At 44.5% G+C, this 17,675-nt stretch overlaps 1 protein-coding gene and 1 long non-coding RNA gene across 2 annotated transcripts; one reads left to right on the forward strand and one right to left on the reverse strand.

Annotated features, from left to right (window-relative positions):
* Nucleotides 1-3,889: 3,889 nt before the first annotated feature.
* Nucleotides 3,890-10,296, reverse strand: FOXF2 (forkhead box F2). The gene is made up of 2 exons (XM_034762223.1): nt 8,835-10,296; nt 3,890-4,838 (listed from the first exon to the last, which is right to left on the reverse strand). Exons 1-2 carry the CDS (start codon nt 9,814-9,816, stop codon nt 4,672-4,674), a joined length of 1,149 nt encoding a protein of 382 aa, XP_034618114.1. The 5' UTR covers nt 9,817-10,296; the 3' UTR covers nt 3,890-4,671.
* On the forward strand, nt 10,192-16,949 carry LOC117873152. The gene is made up of 3 exons (XR_004644645.1): nt 10,192-10,548; nt 12,323-14,385; nt 16,401-16,949. It is a non-coding gene; the product is annotated as an uncharacterized LOC117873152 (long non-coding RNA).
* The last annotated feature ends 726 nt before the right edge of the window (nt 16,950-17,675 follow it).

A 17,675-nucleotide genomic window follows, 5' to 3' on the forward strand; every position in this document is an offset into this window, starting at 1 on the left:
CCTGCCTGACAATGCCAGCACTTTATTGAGCACAATTATTTAAATCTCAGCTCACGTATCAGGGACATATCTTTCAGCGTTCAATAAAATCTGGTTTACTCCCACTGAAAAAAAATCTTTAACCTTCCTTCGTCATGAAAGTTGGCTAAAATTTCTCTGGATTCTGCAGACAATGAACAAGAAAATGAAGTGCATTGTCAATCTGGATTAAAATACAGTACGAAATCAATCTTCTGGCATTTTAATAGAATAAGCTGTGAGTGAATTTTGTTAAATAAATACAGTGGATGTTTTCGGGAATATGTTGATCAAATAGCTGCTACAGCTTCAACATCTCACACAAGATAGATCCGCACTTGGCTAATTTTGTAAATGTTAAACGGCTTTGCCAGAACTCTCCTGTCTTTTGAGTGGCTGAAATTTTTCTGGGGTAACGTAAACGCTACCAAGCAATTCCCCATGTTGGTGCTTCAGACTGTGAAGAAATCAGCAGATGGAGAGAAAAATGTAGATTAGATTAGATACATTCCAACTTTTGGTCGACTGCAGTGTTCGTGGTCAAGATTTCATTCCTGTGCTACAAAGAAGCTCACTTTAATGTGATGTAATTATGGAAATGTTTGTGTTTGGTCCACATTTAATCCAATTACCCCAAAACTCTCCCAGCAAGTGCGAACTATATTGCTCTGCTATCATGGATGAGTTTATCTGTGATTGTGTAAATCAGTGGGTCTCGACTTCCTCATACTTTGACCCCCCCATGTTATAAAAGAAGGTAATTTGGCGCTCTCCTTACGTTGAGCCATAAAGAAAGGGTGGGTGGCCACACCACCATGAAATCGTGTTGTGACCCCTAGCTTCAGAACCTCTGACGTAGTAGATCATATTTTCACACCCAGTCGGTAGAGCTGTGTGACTCGGGTTAAACCACCGTCAAAGGAAGGAAGCTAGAGCTCGATACTAGGGTGAGGTGTAGACAGAAACTAGGGCAGAAAGAAACATGTCAGTGGACATGGGGTGCAAAAGGGATGAAAGAAGCAGAGCTAGGAAATAGGGCGTGATCACTGAAAATTCTGATAATTAATCACGGTGCTACTGTGGCTGACTGAGATGCATGCCTGGCAGCATTTTATACCAGCTGATGTCCGTTTCAGTGAATCATCTGTAGGTTTCCCTAAAGGGTGACCCGCAAAGGGTTTTTTTTTCCCTCCCTAATTGGGGTCGTGACCTTTCTGCTTGGTTAGGATGTAAGTGGAAGCCCGGAAAGGGATTTTTCAGAATAAATAAATACAATTTTGGTTTTAAAACTTCAGAAATATCAAGATGTGAACTCTAGTCTTCTCTCGTTTTGCTGGAGCCTCCTGGGTGCTTCCGATATAGGCACTGTGAAAGTTAACCCGTCAATTAAAACCCTGGAGAAGTTGGATCTTTAACGAAAGCCTCCTTTCTCCAGAATGTTAGGTAACCATTGATGATCCACAAAGCAAACAGAACCCTAGGACATTTTCAATTGTCCGATTAAAAGTCCCTTCTGCAGTTGCACATCTTTCTGGCTTTTAACCCTTGTGATTTCAGTAGCCCTCGATGTTACTGGAGTCTTGCAGGCTAGACAAGCACTGAATGCCTACAGTAGCAAACACTAAAAATTAAAATAGGGCCAATTTGTTTTTATTTCATGGTATTTTTCCCCTTTGCAAGACACTTAAATTTGAAAGAATTATTGGATGAAGATTAGGAATCCATTTCGCTGCCATTCCCCTGCTCCTGTTGATAGTTAAATAGTTCTGTTTCTGAAGTGTTCTCTGTTTGTCAGTCTAAAAGCGTGGAAAAGAAAACGTAAATTTACCGTCCAGAAATACAGAAGCAAAAGCTAGCTCAAAACTGCAATATTTCCTAGTATTGCATTCTTGTTATGAAGAGCTGAGAGAGAGAGAATATTGCCTGGAATGGAAACACCTCCAGAAATAGAAAGAACAAAAATATATCGAATACGAAAATTTGAAGCACTACAAATGCTTTTGCTATTTCGGTCTTAATGTTCAATGACGCGGTGGGTCCATTAGGGGGCACTAGAACCATGGTCTACTCAATCTGTTAGGCAAATTCAGTTTTTTTGTCTTTGAGGTCCTGTCATTCTCTGTATAAACAAGTTACGTTCAAGTGTTTAGGATATAAATTACGACCATGCAGGCTTGCCTTGGAAAGAATGTAAACACAGCACTGTGGTCGGAGCAAACTCTGAAACTGACTTTATAATTTATTGCAGGCCCCTGAGAAGCTCAGGGGGGAAAGGGGCATGTTTGAGTATAAATATAAAAATGGAGATTTAAAAAAAAATCATTCTGATCAAGTTCACTCCCTACGTAGTGTTTAAAGGCGCCAGGGTGATATGGATGCTGCACTTTAAATAGGAGTTTGTTTCCTTCCTTTTAATATGGACTGGAGCTGCACTGAATTGTATTATGCCTGAGGATATGATTGCATGCGATCAGGGGGCAAACTTGCTGTCTAAGGGAGAACAGATCTTTTAGCACTGAATTGGCCAAGACTGTGCCACAGTTTCTTTCACGTAAGAAAGTGTGATGTGAGGGAAAACATACATCAGCTCGATTCTATCTAATCTACCGAGGAAGCAGAACAACAACATCCTTCATATTTAATTCGCCACGTGGTTTATGGAATGGAATAGCATCCTGAGGGGGGGGGGGAGTGAATTTCTGAGGCAACAGTCCTTGCACGTACAGTTTCATTTTGCTTCCATTGGGGGATGCACATGAAAACTTGAAAAGCTTGAGATGGTCCCGTAAGAAATCCAACCAATACAATAAGGAGAAGAGACTTCAAGAGACATTAGTGCATCTGACCACCCTGTGTGGAAGTCTCTTTTAAGGCTCCATACAGGGGTCCCACGGTGTGATCAAAGGGTTGTAGCTTATAAACGTGACTTCACTGCTTTACGTAAACAGAAAGGTGTATAGCTCGTGAACTCCAATGGATTTAAGGGATGAATTGACTTTATGAGCTGAACTTGAGTAAATGTTCAGCTCCATGTAATCTTAGATCTATCCCTGGGGTTCCTTGCCGCTGCCCCACTGACATTCAGACATGTGTTTTCAGTATCTTGACATCAAAACCACGACATGACTATCTGAATGAGTAATTAAGAAGCCACGATTTTAGTTAACGAACAGGAGGATGCTTTTCTGAGTTACAAAAAGCCTGTCCCACAATCAGAAGTGACAAGGCACTATTTACATATAGCTTGATCCTGCATTCCTAGTGCACCCCAAACTCCTATTGAGTTTATTGTTTCGATAAGGACAAGGACACCAGAATTTGGGCCAACTCCTACCCAAGGCATTAATACAAGGAAAGAGCAAAAACAGGAACAATTCTGAAAAAAAATCAATTTCATGGTCAATTGGATGATCTAAACATTGTTCAGTGCAGTTGAGCCGTTACATATAATTGAAAGACCGTTTGGATTTCTAACATCTTGATTATTTGTTTTTATGTTAACGCTTTCCCCATAGTATTGCAAACCCTCCATAAGTAGCCGGGGAAAATAAAGAGTAGAAAACGAGAGAGAGAGAGAGACTCCAAACCTAAGTCTAGCTCAGGACACAGATCCCTCTGCAGGTCAATTACTCTCACCTTCCCTTCAATAGTACCTGCAGGGTCTAGGGTGCCTTATTATACTTATGCATCCGAAGAAGTGGGCTGTAATCCACGAAAGCTTATGCTCTAATAAATTTGTTAGTCTCTAAGGTGCCACAAGTACTCCTGTTCTTTTTTATTATACTTACTACGCTTGCGTTTAAAGGGACAATTAAAAGAAGGGTTAGAGTGAAACTAAATGCCTGTCCAGTGCATATTCGTTTATACACATTTTATTGAAAAAGAATTTGTACATCAAAATATTTTTGGCAAACTGTAAAAAGTATACATAAGTGCAAATATATTCTCCTTTTAAAGCAGTTAAGTGTGCGAGTATACACAAGATGTATTTAAAATATTTCTTTTTAAAAAATACTGTGGTAGAAAACAACTTTGTAAAAATAAAAACAAAACATTGTATTTTTGCAATACTGGAAAAAATGAACTTTCTTAAACTCTATACACGTAACTTCTAAACAATATATTTTTAATAATATTGATTGGTGCTGGCGTCCGTAGAAAGTGTTTTGAAAAAAAGTTTAACATTATTTAACGCTCGAACCACTTAGAAATGGAATTTCTCGCTGGTGTTGGTTTGAGGCAGATTTTTCCCAGTCAAAGGAAACTTGTTTCTATTTTTTTGTTTAAATGATTGAACTGACCACTTTTGCAGACCCTAATTTTTAGGACAATGGAGATCACAGAAATGCATTTTATTATTAACTTGGATAGACTTCCTATAAAAGAGACCCTTCCCCCGCCCTCCCAAGCACATACACATACAAAAGAAAACCTTTCAAAAAAGCTTTGGAGCATTACATCAACTTTTTCTGTCCTTCAAGGTGTGGCAGGGGACAAAATGGTAAACAGTGCTGCCTTGTGGAATTTTGCTAAGTGACTTGTGTACTATTCAATGCTATCAGGAGTGCACATTACATTTTATCTGCGTGAGTCCGTCTATATCTCAAATCGGTTAAACAGCCACCTGACTGTCTTTATTTGATAGTGCTAAGTTCACATCACACAGGGTTTGATATCTTGACAGACGCTTTGATGGTGATGGTGATGATAGTAAGATCCACTAGCAGAAGGGTGAAAAGAAGAAATGCCATTAAAATTGAGAACAAAATCTTTCCTGTCACACACTGGGGAAGAGTGATGCTGGTAGCGAGGCAATCCCACTGCAAGAGAAGAAAATAACAAGAGCTTCTCAGAAATTAGCTCGACTCTGAAAGAGTGGTTCTGTCTGACATACATCGTACTTATGGCGCATGTAAATTCAGATATGTGGGGAAATTAAATGTCACAGTTATGACGTAGCCTTCTGGACCATTTAAGAAGGCCTCCACAAAATGTTAATTTCCTTGAAGATACTTCCAAAAGACAGTCTAAAGGCTATTGAAATTTACACGATATAGTAGTCTTGTCCCATTTCTCAAAAAAAAAAAAAAAAAAAAAGTAAAATTATTGTGCACACCTACATACTTAAATAGTTGGTGAGTATTTGTGTGAGTGTATGTGTATACAAATAATATGCTTGTCAGAGTGTTGTGTAGAGATATAGATTGTATGTATGATCCATTTATCTATATAATATATACCCACAACACGCAAACCCTCATATACATGCTATGTGTATATGGTGTGTGGGTGGGTGGATATGTGCAGGTGTGTTCGCTGGAGTTGCACACACATCTCTGTACTCTGTGTGTGTGAGTGTGTGGAGATGTAGTGTGTGTGCAACTATACGAACACACCTGCACTTTTTTTTCTGTATGCAGTGTAGATAATGATCCTGATCCTGCCCTATTAAAATTAATGGGAGGTTTGTTATTGACTTCAGTGGGTAGAGGATCAATGAGAAGTGATTTTGTTAAGTATAGAAAGTGAGTGTGTGTGTACTGTATCTCGCTATATTTGGACATGTGTATTCATATACTTAAGACACAGAGGTTGATGCCCTACACTTAAACAAAAAGGTATAATACCTCTCCCATACCGTATCACCAGTATATACATCACGTATCAGCCTCTCTCAGACATTTCAAACCCCACAGCCACACGCCAGTGTGCCCGGTTCCTGATGAGCTGTACTCTTTTGGGAGCAATGCTATACAACTGTGGTCCTGAGGTCCTTATTCAGACTTTTTTCTCCCAGTGGGAGCTTTGCTTGAGAAAGGACTGCAGGATCTAAGCCAGGTGTGTTTCCCCCCCCCCCCCCCCAGCCCACCCGGACCCGGGCACAAATGGAATGTTCAGTGGGTTCAGATTTTTCCTCTGGCCTATTGGGCCTTTTCAAATCTTATTGGAAAAGAAGCTTATTCGAGGTTCTTCAGTAGCTTAGCACAGAGTCCCGCAGAGACGGGGAGCAAATCTCAGACAGCACCGAACATCAGCGTCTAAATTTGTAACGTGGATAAAACTGTATAGATTCCAAGGCAAATGCGTCTGCAGCTTCTGTGCCCGCAGGCGAGGCAGCCCCCGTAGAGTGAGGCACGTACTGTACTCATGGCAGCATGCCTATCTCTGCCTGAGCTGCCGTCATTGTCCCTTCCCTCACCCCACAGTGCTCACTGTGTAAAGGTGATTATTTCGCTGGATTTCCTTGGTCTTTCTAATAACCCTGCTGGTATGCTCACAATAAACCAGTGCACTTTATTACAACCCTGATTCAATCAGTGAGCATGGTTTAATAGTGTGCGAAAAAATGTCTCCCTCAAGCCTCCAGGAGAACAAGTCTCTGTTTCCAATCTTTTCTTTTCTTATTCTTGGGTCAGATGCAAGTCCAAGGCTTAAACTCTACACCATCACTAACTTACATGGCTAGTGATTTGATATAGGTTTATTGACCGATAAAAACACATTTTGGAACCAAATCTGCGTCGCATTAAACTAATAAAAAAGCAGCTACAGAAACACTGTGTGCACTTGTTATTGCTTGTGCGTTGTAGATTAATGAGAAATAATTGCTCTTATTCATTTACTGTTAAGAATTCTTACAAACCCAGTAACTATTTTTTACCATATAATGCAGCATATACATAAGTGTATATATTCACAAACAAAACCTTTTTAGTTACCTACGGTACGATGATCTGAGCTGCTTTCACTAAAGGCCTGGGCCCAAATCATGGCATTAGTTTTTAAACAAAACACATTTATTGAAATCAATTGGAAATTCCGTTAAAAAACTGATTGCACGATTTGCCCTCTGGTCTAGCACATCTGAAATAAATATTACTTTGTCCCTTTGGCACAAATGATCGTAGATAGATAAGCTAGATCTATATTTATAGTAGCGAGCTAGCTATGGGATCTGTACTTCTTTTACGTTTTAAAAGGATGAAACTGGATTTAAATAATCACATTCTTGGAAATATTTGAGTTTTCACGGTAGTACAAAATCCTTTGTTTGAAAACAAAACAAAACTGTTCTTGGATTGTCTCCATGTCCCTTTCAAAATTAAAATGTTGCACTCTGACAAGAAACGTCACTTCTAAGACCCTGTTGATTCCATTCCCACTGAAGTTGCTTACTATATTTTTGGGAGAAGTTTTTTATTTGTAAACCTCAAAGCATTTCTAAAAGCTGTCCGAAGATTATGAAAGTGTTTCTCGAGGGGTTGGCGAGAATATGCAATTGCGAACGCGTGTGTCCTGAAAACGGATAAGGAAGATTATTGTTCTGATCATAAAACCAAGGTGAAGAATTAATCTAATCTGTAGAACGGGATTTACAATTAAACGAGGCTATAATCTGGCATTTCGAAAGTGCAGATTCCGCCTGGGCAGATGGAAACTTTTGTGGAGGTAGGGTTCGCTTACTGTTTTCTGGACCAAGGTCCATTTCCCAGGAGCTGCTGTAAAGTACTGAATTCCTGTAGCTGCTGGTGCTTTACAAATCAGCCTCTGAGTTTATTTTCAAGGTTTTAACACTGTGCGGTTTTGTTTGGTCAGCTTCACTGCTGAGATAAATTTAGCCAATGCAAACTTTAAACCTTCCTTTCCTAAAGAACATCCAGAACCGTTTGCATTGTTAAGAAGTTGCTTCTCTGCGAGCGAAGCAGCCAACAAAGGTTAAACATTGCTTTCCAAAGTGAAGGCTGGGCTTTTTTAGATCTAAAGCTACAGTGCAATTCTCTGAGATGAACTGAGGAATGATTGACAGCCCTTCAAGAAGGGGGGGGGACCCAATGAAGAGGGTCGTCTGTATTTGTTACTTGTTGAAATTCCCATAAAATTGAACAAGACCCTGCTCTCATATGGGTTAAGTCAGGCTAAAATCCTCTTCGGTGTGGTCCAGCCCAGACTGTCTTTGTTTGGTTAACCTCCAAGACCCACATTTAAAAGGGCTATTTGGAAAATTCCCCCCTAAGAACTTAACATCTTTTACCCATTTTTGTGCCTTGTTTTCTCCACTAATGTCCCCTTTGCAGTTTTTCTAAGAATACATTTTCTATAATCACTAGAGCAGGCAAGGAGGGGAGAAATCCAGACACATTTTCCCCTCTGGTGGTAGAAATAAATTGGATCTGCTTTAATCTCTTCTGCATTTTTAAAGATTAGCGGGGGTTTTCCCCCCGCCGCAGCCTGCAAGACTTTGGAGGTAAGATTTATACGATCTGAAGAGAAAGATTAAACACCTTTTTAAATCACTCCTGCTATAAAGCTCTCTGGGTTTTTTGTATTTAATGACGGATTTGTAATTCTTTATGGTTTTCCTAGTATTTCTGGCTAAGAAATCAAACAAACGTACAAGACGGGTTGAAACTGACAATACCATTAAGATAAAGATCTGGGTTTTAACCTCTAAACTAGTAATAACAACACTAACGGGAATGTTCAGATTAAGATCCAAACCCATAGCAAGACAGTAGTGGATGGCAATTTTTGTTCTCCCCATACTTAGCCAGAAACAGAGCAAATATGTTCACGAACAATAGCTCTATTTGTCCTTCTCGGACCGGGTTTTGTTTTCTCTTGTCAAGCTCTGTTTTCAGAGAAAACACAAAGCAGCCCCAGCCTCGCCCTTGTTCCTGGGCTCTTATCTGACAGCTTCAGTAAACCAGAGTCAACCGCCAGATTGGCCAAACTAAGGCAGCAATTGGAGAGCCTCCTCTAATCCTAGCAAGAGACCAGCCCCAGCCGTTAAGGAATGAAAGTTGAAGGGGTATTACCTGACAGGTCCTCCCTGGCGTTTTGGTGCAGATAGCTTTGCTCCAAAGAGTAGCTGGACATGCTGGAGTGGATGCCCGCTGAGGCTGGGTTACTGGGTGGAAGGGCCTGCTGCTTTATATACGGAGATGCCCCTGATGCTGTCCAGTGAGCTGACGGGCTCGTGTAGGGGGAATGGCATTCAATTGCACTAGCCAGGGCGGGTGAAGATGGCACGGGGCTGCTGCTGCTGTCGGGACCGTAGTCCCCATTGGAAGTCACAGGGCAGCTGGCCATGTAGGTAGAGCCCGGGTTGGGGGACATGTGAGGGGCGTGATGCCCCCCGCTCAGCGCCTCGTAGCCCCCGGCCATGGAGTTAGTCATCATGTCTAGGTTGTAGCCGTTGGCGTGGCACGCTAGGGAGGCAGAGGGCGCCTGGAAGTCAAAGCCCTGAGGCAGGATGGAGGCGCTGAAGCCGATGCTGTTCATCATGCGGTACATGGGCTTGAGCGCCTGGCACTTTCTTCGGAAGCCCCGGGGCCGGCGGCGGAAGGAGCCTTCCTCGAACATGAACTCGCTGGCCGGGTCGATGGTCCAGTAGTGGCCTTTGCCGGGTCTGCCCAGCCCCTTGGGCAGCTTGATGAAGCACTCGTTGAGCGAGAGGTTGTGGCGCACCGAGTTCTTCCAGCCCTGGTAGGAGCCGCGGAAGAAGGGGAAGCGACTCTGCAGGAACTGGTAGATCTCGCTCAGGGTCAGCCGCTTGGTGGGCGAGCTCTGGATGGCCATCACGATGAGGGCGATGTAGGAGTAAGGGGGCTTCTCGGGCCGCCGCAGCCCCGAGCTCGCCTTCTTGTTCTTGCTGGAGGAGGAAGAGGAGGAGGAGGTCTCCAGGGCGGAGGGGGGCGGCTGGCTCATCAAGGCGGACTGGAGAGCTCCGGGAGCCGGGCTGCAGGAGCGGAGAGGGGCCGGGGGCTCCAGCTGCTGCTGGCTGCTCTCGGTGGTCATCTGGCGGAGGGAGGGAATGGAGGGGTGGGGTGAGACTGGAGCGGGGTGGCGGAGGGCGGGTGGGTGCCCTGATGGGCTTGTGGGGAGGGGGCGAGCTGCTACTCCCGGGGCACCTCCTAGTGCTGCTGCTGGAGGCGGCGGCTGCGGACTGCAGGCAGCGCCCTGTGCATCACTCCCCCAGCAGCGCCCGCCAGGCCCCTTGCGCAATGGCTCCCCTCCTTTCCGCCGCGGCGAGCGAGGCACTTGGCAGGACGGATTAGGCTGCACTCCGGCTCGCCCCCTGCCCCCTCACTGCACTGCCTTGGGGAGGGCTCAGCTCAGGGCTTCTGACATTCCAGCGTGGCCCCCCCGCACCTGGCGGCCATCCCTCGCTGCCTGATCCTTCGAGAGGAGAAAGCACGAGAGCCCCTCGAGTTTGGCGTCGCGGCTGAGCAGCCAAACAAAACCCGGCCACCTATCAGTTCCTTAAATCTTGCTCTTGTTCTTCAGACCCCCCTGAATCCCTCCGAGAACGCAGCCCAGCAGCAGCGAGACCGACAGAGAGAAAGAGAGAGAGAGAGAGAGACCACCCCCTTTCCAGCTGGCCCCTGTCCTCTCGTCATCTGGGCAGGAGGCGCTGCAGCACCAGATCGCTCTAGCTGCCCTCCCTAACACACGCAATTACACCATTCATCAACCTCACTTAGACATTTCAATCCCCACAGCCACACGCCAGTGTGCCAGACTCCAAAGGTAACGTGCCGAGCTCTCTCTTTCCTGGCATGGCAATTGCATGCTCTCTTGTCGCTTGAAGGAATGCCCCCCCTTGGGATGGAGGGAGTTTCCCACAGAGCAGCAGCTCAGGGGAGAGCCTGGAGACCGCAGGGGGTGGGGGAGCATCTGAACGTACCTGTGCGTGGACTTTGCCCCGGCACCAGCCCCAGGTTCACTTTCCGCACCACGCAACAAAACGAATGTTGAGCAAGGAGCAGAATAATTCCGGTGTGTGTGTGTGTGTGTGTGTGTCAGTCACTGGGTATCTGCGTGGAACCCGAGACAGCAATATTGCCGCTGACAGCCTGCCAGGATTTTATATCGAGAACCAGCTCGCTAGACATTGCCAAAAAAATGATGTGCCCCTGGTGAAATCATTTCCAATGAAACCTCCGGTTCCGTTATAGGGTTACACGTGCTTGGAAATAGGGTCTGATCCAGGAATTAAGGGGAGGGGGGGGGAGAAAGAGACAAAAGCTGTGTGTGTGTGTATGTGTGGAAGATCTCTAAAGCCGTGGGGAGGGGGTGGATGGAAGTGGGGGAGAAAGGGATGCTGGAGCAAAGAGAAAGGAAAGGTTTGGGGCCGAGCAGGACGCCATATCAATGTGCCTGAAGCACTGTGTGTCTGTCTGTCTCCAGTGCAGCTCCTTGCAGTGCTTGCTGGTGGGTATACGCAGGGAGGGGGTTGGGGTTGGGGCTGGTCTCAGACAGTGACCTGCAGTTGAGTGGAAGCAGGCTTTTTCCATCAAACTCTGCCTGGATACCACACACAGAGCCCAAGTGTCAGTTTACTGCCCTGAGCCCGGCTCCTTTTCCCTAAGCTCCACAGTAATTAGACAAAGAAAACCTAAATTAACTGAACAGGCGTCGACAGCTTCCTCCAGCTCACCACTGCTACATACATGGGAATGTGTCCGAAAATGGTTTGATTGTACCTGAGAATCAGCTAAGAAAACACTACAAAGCTCCACACTATTTACCACACATTTTAATAGGACCCCGCCCCCCACAATCGCTTTGCCAATATTGTTTACCTTTCGTAAGACATTGGTATAAATTGTTCCCATACTGTATTTGGAGGCGCGATTTCTGAGCTTGTTGGAATTACCTCCTCAGAGAATAAAAAAATATATTTTTTTGCATTTAAAATCTTTCCCTGAGCCTGATCAGCGAGAGCAATTCTTTTTCTCCTAAGCTCTGAGACATCAGTTTAAATGTCCAGATCAGTCCACTATCAGAGAACTGTAAAATCTTCAAGCCCATATTTCAACACACTCCTATAGGTTCTCTCTATTAAATGTAAAGGGGATAACTTTATGTGAAATAACTCCAACCTGATACATTTCAGTATACAATATTATGTGGGGGAGGGGGAGAATTCGCTCAAAGTAACTTTCAGGAGAAATCTCTACTCGCGATGTAAGAAAATGCAATTGCATCATCTCTTTATTACAAAGCAAATCAGAAAGAACTTTCACAAGTAAACCAAAATAGCCCTAATTGGGCAGAGAAGCACCTCATATTTACCATCAGTATTCTGCATTAATCTCCACTTTATAGGGGGAAAGGGGCAACGAATTGCGTCAGATTCCTTATACCTGACAGGAATTTACTCTGCCTAGCAGACGATTACTTTAAACAAATCATTAAGAAGCCAGGCGTGCTATTTACAATGAATTCAAATGATCGTCGAGCACTAGCAGCACCAGTGGTGGTCTCTGCGTCTGAGTTTTACTGTCTTCTTTATTTTTAGCCACACGAATCCTGCGTCGGAGACAAGGTACTGAATGTTTCCACGAGTTTTTGCTGTTGGTATCGGCTTGAGGTTCCCATGATTAAACAAAAGTACATTTGCTGGTTGGTGAAGATGTTTATTTTGGTTGGTGTATCGATTTTTGTGCTGAACCCAGCTTTGGAGCACAAATGCTCTGCTTTTACCATAGTATACGGACATTACACTTTTGGCAGATATGGTTAGTTAGATGGTGTTCTATAATCATCGTTTTTATTCTAGGCAATCTCTTCATTACTGTGGTTTCAGTTTCATGTCCGTGCCCCTCTGCTTCTTGGGATAAATGAAATAGCTTAAACCAGTTAAGAAAATGGGAGACAAATATGAAAGATAAATGTTTACTGCTATCTCAGAAACCTCCCTTCTTAACTGCAGGCTCTCTCCCCCTCCCTCTCTCCCTGTTCTGAGGTCCGGCATATGAGAAGCATTTTTTCAATTAAATCCTAGACTGAAACTTAAACAAATCCCTTCAGTATTGTAAAAGTACGTTTCCTTAAGTCCTGGAGGATTTTCTCTCCACTGTCAGTTTCAGGGTGTCTGAATTTATCGAGATCTACATAGATCTAGACATGCTGACGCTGAGATAGATAGATACATTTCAGCATTAGGGATATGACTGCGTTTTGCGCGAGTTGAAAATGCTGATCAACCAAAGCGATCATCCAATAGACTCTCTCAGCAAAACCTAAAGAAAAATCCGAGGAGACAAGTCCCTTCAAAGCGAATTGACTAAGCAAGGAAGGAGGGGAAGGGCTGGAATGGGGAGAAGGATTTAGTACCAATCCCAGACTCTGCTGCCCTTTCTTTGTCCTAAGCCCTCAGACCTCTTGGCTTCTATTGGACCTTTGGCACCAGGCCTGCAATCCCAATGTTTATTTGGATGGATTTTCCGTTTTGCAAACGCATATGTCACAGACAGGACGCTTTTTATAGCCATCTTCCTCAGAACTGCATACTCCCTATGTCCTCCTTCAATGATTTGATGCCTCTTTTGGCTACGGGGGGAAACTTTGACATTTGAAAATCTTTGTAACAGATTAACCATCTAACTGCTTTTCCCATAGGGACTGTGTGTCCATAAAGCAATCAGTGCTCTCTTCGGATCAGCCTGTGTCTAAAGGATAGAAAAGGAAATGCTCTACAAAACATAAAGGCCTACCTTACTTGCAGTAAAAAAAAGTCAGCAGCACTTTAGGCAAGTAACTTTTAAAGGCAGTGTACCTTGAATAGTTTGTTATGAACCCAGCTGAGAATCCTACATTGCAGTAAGAATAAGATGTTTTAAATGAAAGGATTTCTACCGTTTTCCAAAGTGTGCTAAATAAGCAGCAGGCGGTAGTAAATACATTTTACATTTTAGGACGGAATGTTTTCCCATTCTTTTTGGATATCGAGGACGAGCCCTTTTACGTTATTCGCTGCTGCAGGAAAGTTTCCTTGGTCTGAGAAGTTTTACACCTCTCTCATTAGTGGGAATTTTATGGAATACCCTGGGGTAGGAGACACTAAGAGGAGAGAAATGGAGTTCGTTGGTTATGTACAAAAGCGGAGAGACACAAAAACTATATACAATAGCAAAGTATTCTTAAAATGAAATCAGTTGAGGAGAGGGAGAATGGGGAGTAAGAGAAAAGAGACGCCCGAAAACAATGTATCAGGGTCTCCATTATTATGCCTCACTCAAGCAAAACTCCCATTGATTTCGATTTACCCTGGATTTCAGTGGGATTTTTGCCTGAGGAGGAAGTGCAGGATCTGTGTGCTTGGAATTCTTCAAGTGGGAAACTAATGTGCAGGAATGTTCTACAGGGCCAGCTAACATCAGTGACATGGAAAGTGTGAAAGTTAGCTGCTCGGATCTCGCAGCCTTTTGCTATTTTCTCTTGGAGCTTTTCTGTTTCCCAGGCACTGGTCTATTCAGCACGCTGAGATGGATTTTTCAGCTTTCCGGAAAGCCACTCTATAACCTAAGAATTTTTGCCTCTGTTCCCGAGTCTGCCTATACCATGCATTGTTTGAACTGGGTGAGTCTAAAATACCCTCTCTTCCTCTTCACGGTTTGAGAGAGGAGAGCTCCAGGGAAAGCCACGGCTAAAGTCCCTGGAAAGTCTCCTCTTGGAATGCAGCAATGCGTGCTTTCTAGATGGTAGATAATTTGTGAAGCAGTAACAGAAATGGATTGGGGAGAGAGTGGGCTGATGACCCCTTTAGCTCTCCCAGATGTGAGACTGCTGCCGGACACCACCTTCAGACTCTCAGGCAGGCTACAGGCTCGCAGCAGAAAGATTGACACAGACTTTTGCGGGGCAGCCTTCTGTACAGCAGGCCGGCTTAGGTATGCGAGGCAGCTAGGGTTAATTGTTCTGCTGGTCCAAACTGCTGTGTTGCAAAGGCGCCTTTCTCCACTGTCCTATAATTGTGAGCTGGCGAGCTAAACAGTGAAATCCTACAGACGCCTTCACTTCATTATTGTAGTGTAGAGATCGCACTGCACGTGGGCAGAGACTCAGCAGTACCTACTGACTCAGAATTCGCCACTGTAGTTTCAATAGCTCATACTAACGTAATGTGTGTATATAAAGAATATGTCGTCTGACCTCCAGGCATTTATCATAGGAACTCCATACATATTACACACACCTACTGACAGGAATCTGTATAAAACACTCACTCTGTACTATCCTTTGTCTACTTCACAAGTGCCATCCTACAGTAATTTAGAACATAGCTCTTTGCCTATTGTTTTAGGTAGATCTTGCTTTTCCTCCGCCAGAGTACAATGTATAGGATTTCTCCCCCACCCCCCAAGTCAGTGATCTGCACAATTCTATATGAACTTCCCGGAGCATCAAAATAACCCCCCTACTGCGGTCAGGATATAGGTCACCTCTTTAAAGGAAACACGACCCTTCCAAAAATATATAACAGCTCTGACGTAAAAAAAAATCTTTTGTCTCCGGGCATCCTTTGTCGGGGTAAATAAAACGTGACAGGCGCTGAGTACAATAATAATAATAATTAATAATGTATTTTTTAAAAAGCAGAGAAAATACAAATTCTATGTCTGGTCTGGTTTTCCATCACAGCTCAGGCTAGGAGAGTGGAGTAGCAGCACACTTGTCTTAGAAAGGGGTGAGCCTTTTAGGCAGGGATGCAGGGATCTGTTGTGATTCCAATATATCACGCTGATGATAAGTGACAACTCTGCTTTGGCAGAATCTTCCAGCGAAGGATGCGAAGCGAGATCCGTCAGAACGGGAGAAATACCTTTATTGGTAGTAAAGGGCAATCTCAATTTCTAGTGCACATTTGAACACCAGCCTTATCCTGGAACTTATTTTGGCTTCCTAGTAATTCTACTTAAAACAAAAATCCGAATCCTGCTCTCCACACGCCATTGACAGCAATGAATAAGGCCAGCAAGATTTGCCCGGAGATCTAAACACGCAATACCTTTTTGGTTTTGCTTTTAACTCTCCCAGGTTTACATTCCAATCAAATGAGATTGCTGCTCAAATAGCTTTTATACATTGTCAATGATTTTCATACGAGGCTTCGACCTTCACTATCTTCCTCTACTATGTGAGTGAGGGAAAGTGTCAGATCTGATTCCAGTCTAGTTGTTTTAAAAATATTCTTCCCCCACCCCCTTTAGAGCTGTAGAATTCTTCTGCGTTGCGGTGATCACTGAAGGCTGCTCGATTCTGATACTCTTATTTATATTAATTGGAACCTTACTCCAGTGACTTGTGGAACTGCTGACAGAGTAGGGTGGTGTTTGGCCCGGAGTGGGTAAATTCTGTAAAGAAACACATGCGAGTCTGGGTTTCACATTGCAGTGGGGAGTGGGGTTTGTAGCTAAATATTAAAGACACAGGGCATGATCCTGCTGCAGTGACGTCCAGGCAAAACTTCCATTATCTTCACTGATGCAAGATCAAGGCTGTGGTCTATAATTTGGACTGTGAAAGGAGAAGTTGTTGGATCCCGTGGAGCGAAAAAGACTCGATCTGTTTTTTTTTTTTTTTTTTTTTTAAAGGTTGCCTTGTTGGTGTGGAAAGCAGAGAGCAGCTCGCCTTAGCCTTGCGATGTTAACGGGCAGGGAGAAAAGTGCCGTGGATTGATGTGACATAACACGCAGTGTAATATGAATCTGACCTACGCTGTTTACGTTGGACAGATGGGGATTCAAAGATTCGTTTCTGCCCATGCCGCGTATATTGAATGAGCTCATAGGAAAAGAACATTACGCGTCTCCCATCCTTTGCCGAGAGCCCAACTGGACGTCTGGGGAACGTGCTAATCAGGAGCAGGTTTCATGCTCCAGTTCGTGAGAGGTTTTCATTAATTTCTGAGTAAAGCCTATAAAATATAACGATCCACTCAAAGGTAGGGCCGAGTGACTGAGTGCCGGATTATTAAATGATTTACGAACATAGTTTGGAAAAAAGTAATAATCCAAGGAGCACCTAAGAGTGAGGCTGCCAATTCTTGAGCGAGTTTTGCGCTCCCCTGTCCACCTCCTCGGACATTCAGGGAGACCCTGGCGGCGACTAGGGCAGGAAGCAATAAAAGCCATTTTACATCATGTTTATGGACTGTGATTCGGCAGAACGTGCGTTGTGACCTGCAGCTCCGCCGCTGGAGCGTCTCCCAAGGAAATGGGTGAATCAAAGGGAAGAAGAAATGATGCGCTCCTTGAACTAGGGGTGCTGGGGGTGCTGCCCCACCCCCGGGCTTGCGGTGTTTCCATCACACCGGGTTTACAGTCTGGTTCATGGCTCTCAGCCACCCACTGCACAAACTGTCCCAGAGCCCCTGTGCGCTCCCCTACTCCGGGTGGCCTTCTCTGAGCGCCTGCGCTGGAAGGGCTCCCCGAAGCTCACCTCTCCCCCTGCATCCCCATCCCTGAGGCTGGGTTGATCAGCTGGCTTTCAGCGCCGGGCTGGCACAAAACGTCTCTGACGGGTTTAAACCCTTCATCAGCCACCACTGTTTTAGGGAGACGTTTCCTCTTTTTCCAAATACAATCCTCACACACCTCGCCAGAGGGGGAGGGGAGGGAGCCTACTTGAAACAAGAACAGATCCATGATCATGGTCAAAAGGCTACGCTGACCTTTCGGAAACCTAGAGCCGGCAGAATCGCCGGAGGATTTACTTGGCCTCCTCTTTTTGACTTTCACTGACATGGGCTGTACAGTTAAAGCGCCCGCTCCTTTCTTAAGCTCCTTAGGGTTTGGGGGCATGGCGCGTCCATCTTTTTCTCCCTCCCACCCCCAGGAAGGAAAAAGGAGCCTTGAACACCATGCCCT

The sequence above is a fragment of the Trachemys scripta genome, chromosome 2 (genome assembly GCF_013100865.1).
Source record: "Trachemys scripta elegans isolate TJP31775 chromosome 2, CAS_Tse_1.0, whole genome shotgun sequence".
Taxonomy (NCBI): Eukaryota; Metazoa; Chordata; order Testudines; family Emydidae; genus Trachemys; species Trachemys scripta.

Excerpts from the sequence above, each read along its gene's own strand:
- FOXF2 (XM_034762223.1), bottom strand. The coding sequence starts at position 9,816 with ATGACCACCGAGAGCAGCCAGCAGCAGCTGGAGCCCCCGGCCCCTCTC. Across the intron at positions 4,839-8,834 it reads CGCCAGGGAGGACCTGTCAG|TGGGATTGCCTCGCTACCAG; the intron begins GTAATACCCCTT and ends CTTCTCTTGCAG.